The sequence below is a fragment of the Humulus lupulus genome, chromosome 3 (assembly GCF_963169125.1).
Source record: "Humulus lupulus chromosome 3, drHumLupu1.1, whole genome shotgun sequence".
Taxonomy (NCBI): Eukaryota; Viridiplantae; Streptophyta; class Magnoliopsida; order Rosales; family Cannabaceae; genus Humulus; species Humulus lupulus.
The window spans coordinates 89,044,113-89,051,969 of record NC_084795.1 but is presented as its reverse complement, the minus strand read 5'-3'; the positions used below and the strand labels follow the sequence as shown (position 1 = coordinate 89,051,969).

The 7,857-nt window shown below is 37.3% G+C and overlaps 1 protein-coding gene and 1 long non-coding RNA gene across 2 annotated transcripts; both read left to right on the top strand.

The window, feature by feature from the left end:
- The first annotated feature begins 2,703 nt into the window (after positions 1-2,703).
- LOC133824626 (structural maintenance of chromosomes flexible hinge domain-containing protein GMI1-like) lies at positions 2,704-5,757 on the top strand. Its single transcript, XM_062257577.1, has 10 exons — positions 2,704-2,797; positions 2,983-3,300; positions 3,406-3,515; positions 3,772-3,949; positions 4,046-4,154; positions 4,271-4,367; positions 4,455-4,602; positions 4,742-4,808; positions 5,265-5,350; positions 5,426-5,757. Exons 2-10 carry the CDS (start codon positions 3,118-3,120, stop codon positions 5,723-5,725), a joined length of 1,278 nt encoding a protein of 425 aa, XP_062113561.1. The 5' UTR covers positions 2,704-2,797; positions 2,983-3,117; the 3' UTR covers positions 5,726-5,757.
- A 954-nt stretch (positions 5,758-6,711) lies between these two features.
- Positions 6,712-7,204, top strand: LOC133821244 (uncharacterized). The gene is made up of 3 exons (XR_009887404.1): positions 6,712-6,755; positions 6,868-6,930; positions 7,096-7,204. It is a non-coding gene; the product is annotated as an uncharacterized LOC133821244 (long non-coding RNA).
- The last annotated feature ends 653 nt before the right edge of the window (positions 7,205-7,857 follow it).

Sequence of the window (7,857 nt, the reverse complement as noted above, 5' to 3'; positions counted from 1 at the left end):
CCTTGGTAGAGGATACTTATTCTTGATAGTCAACTTGTTCAACTCCCTGTAGTCTATACACATCGTCAGAGTCCTGTCCTTCTTCTTCACAAACAAAACTGGAGCACCCCATGGCGAGTAGCTAGGCCTGATAAACCCTAAATTGAGAAGTTCCTATAGCTGTATCTTCAATTCCTTCAGTTCTGCCAGTGTCATTCTATATGGTGCCCTCGACACTGGCTCCATCCCTGGTGCCAACTCAATAACAAACTGAATCTCCCTATGCGGCGGCAACCCTGGTAAATCCTCAGGGAATACATCCAAGAATTCACAAACTAATCTAGTCTCCCCTGGCCCTGTTGGCAAAACCCTAGTGTTTTCAACCACAATAGCCAGAAAGCCTATACATCATCCCTGTAATAAGTCTCTGGCTCTCAACGCTGATATCATGGGTATGCGGGGTCCACATACAGCTCCCATGAAAACAAAGGGATCCTCATCCTCCGACTCCAAAGTCACCATCTTCTTTCTATAATCAATAGTAGCTGTGTATCTAGCCAGCCAATCCATCCCTAGAATCATGTCAAAATCCTCCACACCCAATTCAATCAAGTCTACTGACAATTCCCTACCATCAACCATCAATGGCAGTGCTCTAACCCACCTTCTATAAACTACCAGTTCTCCTATAGGCAATATAGTCCCAAATCCCGCAGTACAGTACTCACTAGGTCTACTCAATCTATCAATCACCTTACTAGAAACAAATGAATGTGGAGCACCAGAATCAATCAATACAGTAAAACGAGAGCCAGCGCTAGAAAGCTGACATGTCACCAATGAAGGACTAGCCTCGGCCTCTGCCTGCGTCAAGGTGAACACTCGAGCTGGAGTCAAGCTATCCCCCTTCCCTGCTTCCCCTTTCTTCATTGTTGGGCAATCCTTCTTGAGGTGTCCCACCACCCCACACACATGACAGGCCTTAGCCCGACATTCTCCCAGATGGCGTCTTCTGCACCTCGTGCCCTCTGGGTAGCTCCTCCATGTGTCACCGCCTCCCTGATGGCCATCCAGAACACACCGACCCCTCCGATCAGGATCAGTAGTGGTCGAAGTGTCAGGGGTCTTCCTCTTCAAATCACTAGGGCCTCTGCCCCTACCAGACCCAGAATATGGAGGCACCGGTCTGCGACCCTCCCATCTTATAGCACTCTCCCTCCAGATCTTATTTTCCGCTTCCTCAGCGGTAAGAGCCTTCTCAATAGCCTGGGCATAAGTTGTCCCCCCAGGTACTATTGTAATTCTCACATCTCAGCCTATCATAGCATTAAGCCCTCTGATAAATCTTTCCTGCATACTCTGTAACTTTCATGTTGCCCTGAACCAATCCCACAAATTCATTAACCTTCGCTGCCCTGATGGCAACATTGTAATACTTCTAATTGAACAAATCCTTAAATCCGTCCCAACCAAGAGTAGTAACATCTCTGGTCTATGATGTCACTTCCCACCAAATGTGGGCATCCTCTCCACTACACCAAACACCCATTACCATAACACATCATTATAATACTATTTAAAAATAGTTATGGTATATTATCAAAGTTTTAGGCGGCAAATAAAATAAAAAAGCGCCAATTTCCCATTTCCCTTTGACCCATTTCCCGTAGACCTATCTCTCTCGGTCTCTCACTCCCCTTCACGGAAGACAAATCCTGAGAAGAGGCACATCTCCTCTCTCTCGGATCTCTTTCTCCCACTAGACATCTCTCCTTCCCTCTTTCTCTCTCACCTGTCTTTATGGAGCCCGACCTTCCCTATCATCGGCAAACGACGCAAATGACAGGGGCTCGTGGGTCTTGTGAAAACGACGGGCTCAGGGTCGTGGGTGGCTCGGTCTCATGGAGGGGGTGGGTGGCTCGGTCTCACAGAGGGGGTGGGTGGCTCGGTCTTGCAGGGGGTGGGTGGCTCGGTCTCACGGAGGGGGTGGGTGGCTCGGTCTTGAAAGTAACAACTTTTTTTTTTCTTTCTTTCTTTCATTTCCCAACTGATTTCTTCCATTTTTTCAATGTTAAATTAAAGTTTCAAGGGCTCACCAAGTTTTTAAAATGAATGGAATAACATGGAAAGCTGGTCAAAAGATAAAACTTTTGAAGGGAGCATGTGCTGGTGTTCATAAAAATAATGTCTATGCAACTATAGAATATTTTTTACTTGGAGGTTTCCAAGGAGATCCAGGTGGTACGTAATTGTCCTTGTAGATACTTTTTTGTTATGTTAAATTAAATTGGTTATTGTTCATGCAAGAGTTTGGGCGAAGATTTGACCCTCATTTCTCTTTTGTGCCTTTTCAAATAGGAGAAGCTCATATTATTTGCAGGTAAATTTTGTACATTTTGAGTAGCTGAGGTTCTTTGTTTAGTCATTTTAGTACCTACTTAAATTATTTTTGACAATAAATATTTTGTATTACATTGGACCAAAAAGGCCACTTGGTACATCAGATAAGGATGGGTGCATTCTTTCTGAAGTTGATGGGATGATGAGATTTAATATTAAAAGCTCCATGTCTATACCTATAAATGTGATTGATTCCAAAAAGGTTTTAGCATACTTCTCTAATGTTTTTTTTCCTTCTTATAGTACTAAGATGAATGGATTTTCTTTCATTTTCTCAACATGTTGTCCTTTGATTGCAGTGCTTACCGGTTGAAAGTACTGAATGGAAAAACCAGATGGATAAGCGGCTTCATAAATCTCCATCTACAATTGACTTGCTAAGCCAAAAGAATGTGAAGAATTAGAGGTTGGGGTAGAGGTTAGAGTTTTTATATTCATTTATTGAAGAAATAATGTGAAACTTAATTAAATTGTAAAGAGTTTAATGATTTCATTTCTAAAGACCAAAAAATAAATGTTGTTGGAAACGGCAAAAATGGTGGCTTTTCACTATCTTTTTGGTCAAGTAATTAGAAGCTTTCAAAGTCATGTCTCTGTTTTCAGGAATTGCCTGTTATTGCTACTGCGGGACAAGTTCCTCCCAAGGAAGTTGTAGCAGTTGTTCGGCCTTCTAATTATGTATCTAAACATGATTCAAGAGCTTTGGATCAGAGATTTATATTTAAATGTAATGTAGACATGATATTGGAACTGAAGCACACTGGCCAAATGAAAGATCCTCAAAAACTTAACCATGTTTATACGAAGCGTGTCTCACCTTCTTCAGATCATGGAATCCATGGCATATATGTCTTTCCAATAGGGAGCAAGTTCCCGTGTTTATTTCGAGAGGTGGGAGTATACACATTTTCATTTTCTCTTGTAAGTAGTGCTCAAGAAGTCTAATTTTACTTTTGTGTTTAGAATTATGTATTCTTAATTTTTTTCATATGATGTACTATGTTGCATCATTATTTCATTTATCAGACTGATTCAAGTTGTAAGCCATTTGTCAAGAGAGTTAAAGTCAAGGCATCTTCTGAGATAGGGAAGTGGGCACTTTTAAATGATGAGCAGAGCCAACCTTTTAGTGTGAGGTAACGTTTCTCAAAATTGATTGTATTTTGTAATTTCTTAAATTAACAACTTTTATTATTGGGTTATATTTTATTTTTATTTTCCTGTCTTGCATTAATGCGAGAAGTAGGATTTTTTTTCTTCAAAATTCTTAAAGCTGTTTTTCTTTATCTTCTTTATGTTCTCACTTTTTCTATTCAAACCTCTTCTTCTCTCAATGAATAAGGAGCAAGATATTGGTTTTTTTTTTATTGGTTCAACAACCTTATTGTGCAGTGTTGGTTCAACTTTGAGTCCTCTCTCAATTGCATGTTATGACATCTATGAAAATAGAGCTCCTTTTCCATCTAATCCTGAAGTTGTTGTCAAGCTCGAAGCAGATGAGGACTCAGTTTTTCATGTTAGAAAATTTAAGAGTAACCTTTCTACTTCAAATTTGTTCCTAAAAATTGAGGTACGGACATATGAAGATGTTGCACTCTTGTTCAAATTATTATGAATTTTCATAATGCTTGTATCTACTTTATTTGTTAAAATTTGTATGTTTTAGGACTTACTGATTGAAAGCAATGACTTGGACAAGATCAGACCTGGTTACAAAGCCACTCTAGTCATATCTAACTCAGATGGGAAATTCTCTGTTTCCATTCCTTGCCATGGTGTGTATAACTTTGTGCAGAACCAAGGACATAGAATTCAAAATCTCCTGTTGTTCTATTTGGTGATATTATTTTTAGTATTCCATTCATTTATAATTTCTTGTTTTGTGATGCAGTAACTCCAGGTTGTTTGAACCATCTTAAAGCCCAACAAGAAATTTTGGCTGACCAACTTCTGCCAAGTTGCATTGTTAAAGAGCTTGAATTAGAGGTGTATCAATCATTTTCACTCTTTCATACCAATTCAAAAACATTTACAGTATAGATTTTTATTATTGGATTGAAACCTGGCGACTGCAGCAGATGGTTTCACATGTTAACAATGTGTCCTATATTTTCCTCTCTCCATATGTTTGATGCATGTGGAAATCATGTTGTGGGAGGCTTGGAAGTTCAGTTGGATGTTGAGGGATTTGAGATGCTAGATCAACTAGGCCCGAGGCATAAGGTTAGATTAGTTAATACGACGCATAAATTACAATAGCTTACTAGGTTTTCTTGGAAGAAATTTGTAATTACTTCTGATATTTTAATTCTTGAAATGGACATAGATGCATTTCATTGTGATAAGAATATGTTAAATATAGGTGGACCATCATGGACGTGTCGACCTTAGTGGCCTCTTGAAAGTAACAGCTGGTTATGGAGAGAATGGTAAGTGTATTTACTGGAGAGCTTTATCTCTGATGTGTTGAACTTGTAGGAATATAGTTATGAGACATGCTAAAGAAATTGGTTATATAGTTTCATTCTTGTTTTTGTACCAGTATCACTTAGAATAATATAAGGCCTTGTGTTAATTTTGTAATACAAACATGTGTTGAATTGAATGTTATATGGTTCAGTTCAATAATTTCATTACCACAAACTTTTTGTGTCTTTGTGTGTAAAAAATTATTATACTACTTATACAACTCTTGGTGTGTATATTTATTTTAATGTCTTGATATGGAAGTAAAATCTCAGATTTTGAATCTGTTAAGCAAAAGCTTGAGTATTCCTTATGTGATCAATTAATTATGTACTCAAAATAAATATGTATTATTGACTTGCAATCTTTTATACTTTATTCGCCCCATAAATTCCATATATGTGCCCGACCCTGTGCAGCATTGCTCTCTGTATCATCAGGCAATAAAGTCTTTTTTAAACAAGAATTTCAGATTGAGAAAAGAGAACTGAGAATCGCATCGAAGGTCAGTGATTCTCTGCTTCATATGTTGCTAATTTTCTTTTTCCCACCTTTTCTTATCTAAAAATATTGTGACTAGGTACCCGAGATTCTTACTGCTGGTTCCAAACTAGAAAATATCATTTTTGAAATTGTCAACTGTGAGGGTATTGTGGATGATACTATCCACGATGAAGAGAAAACTGGCCTGTCACATATGCTAACAATAAAGGCTGATTGGCTTAATTTGGGAGAGTCTGTCCGGTATACTCTTAAGCATGGGCGCTGCATTGTTCCTGCTATTCCTTTATGTAAAATTGCAGGAAACTATAGCTTTTTAGCTATCCATTCTCGCCATTCAAACCTTAGTCTGAATGTTGAGGTGGGAACAACTATGTAAAAGCTATATGTGATGTTTTTGTTTTGTTGCTTGAAGTAGTTTACAAACCATTACTTATTGGACGATTGCTATACTCCATATGCAGGTTCATTACAAACCTGCTATACCAAATCCAAAAGTGGAGCATGATGGAAAAAACGTCTCCACGGTCATTGAAAATAATAAAAAGGTACAAGCATACAACTACTAATTGTCACTTTTACACTACTTTTCAAAGAATATGCAGTTTTTATCTTGGCACGGACTAACCATTGTAATAATTATTTTTATTCATCTATATTGAGTTTCACAGGCTTTAGGAAGATAGATCTTCCCTTCGTGTACACATTTCATGCTGGATTTTGGATTTCTTGAGTTTCTTTATTTCTCTGCAGGTCTTTGAAGAGGGCCTGTTAAAAATTGGCTCTGTAGTCCGAATATTGGAAGAAAAATTTGTCAAGCTAAATGAAGAGAAGGAAAAAATTGAGCAAACTATGAAAAAATTGCAAGGTTTTGACTGGCTAGCACATCTATAGCTATTTTTTTTTTCTGCTGGAATCATTGTAAAAATGTTTTGACATATCTAAAGAATCTACTTGACCAAATCGACCATTTAATTTGTTGGATTCAAAACTTGGGCAGTGTATTATACTAAACTATTCGGTTCTTATCATTACAAAATGATTTGCTGTTGTCTATCCTTGTGCAGATCTCTACAAATTTTTATTCTCCAAATATGAATGTTGTTAATGAGAACTTCCTCCCTCTGCTCAAATGCCTTGATGACTGCATAGTGTAAGGGGATGCTATTTACATCATATATATTTATGTATCTATTTTTGCTGCTTTAGTTGCATTCGTTAAATATTACTTGTGTCGTACAATTAATTTATATGTTGATTTAGGGAATTACTAGCATATTTTGTTGAGACATTTATTTTCTCAATCAACTTGATGACCTTAAACATTATCTACTTTATATTAGGTATGTAGAAAACAATCCCAGTATGCTGAATCCAGCGTTTACTTACTCAAATTTCGACAACTGCAGGTAGAAACAAATTTATGCAGATAGCTGATTAGATAACGTTACATTTTTGCACATTCTTCCACTAAAATTTGTTTCCATTTCCAATAATTGAGTAATTTTTTTGTTATGACAGTCTCGAGCATTGGGTATGATTCGCTCTCATGTACTTTCTGTACTCAAAAGTGCGTCTTCTCAGGTAAAATAATGTAGGGGTTGAATTAATGCGCTCCATTGTTTTGTGCTATTTTGTTGGGTTGGTAGACCTCTGTTTCTGTCTCCTTTTGGTCTTAAATCAAGTGCTCTGTTTGTTACCTAAAAAAGAAAACGTTCTGGTTCTATATGGTTATTGTTTCTTCATCAGGTTCAGTCAGCAATTTGGAGCAATAGTAGCAGCAAGGCATCTCTTGCTGAGGGTGTAGAGGCATCTGTTATATATGTTCGTTTCAAGGCAGCGGCAAGTGAGGTACTGTTTCTTTCTTAGCGATTCTTTTTTATTAAGACTCATGTTTGGTCAGTAATGATATGTAATTAAATCTCCTCTGCTGTAGGTTCATGCGGCCAAAAACTGCACAGGGCATATTTGTTAACTTCAAAGACTTGTACTATTACAATGGGAACAAGCTTCCTTTTGCTGCTGCTCAAATTGGCCAGGCTTTCAGAAATGAGGTTCTTAATTTTCTTATCTTTGGACTTTAGCACTTATGTTTGCATAGGATGCTCATATTATTTCTAATTGGTAACGGGTCTTTGTAACTAGTATTTTGGTCCTCCCCTTTCTTATAAGAATAGAAAATAGCCCTGTAATGTAGCTGTTGCATTCCTTAGAAATTCTTCTTTTGTGCCCAAAATTGTGTCCCATTGATCTGTGACAGTGTTGCAAGGTCCATTTTGTTTTTTAAATTAATTACTCTTAAGATATTTCCAAGTTTGCCATGTAAAAAAAAAAGGTTTGCTTTATAAAAATATAAAAAGCAGCAATGTTTCTTCCTTTCTTATCCATCTGTGTAAAACTGTTATTGGAAAGGTTGTAATATTGGGTAGTGAGATCATTGAATGGGTAATTTTACCTAAAAGTTTCATCACATCTCTTGATTGTGAGCAACATAACTAGAATTTTGCTTTA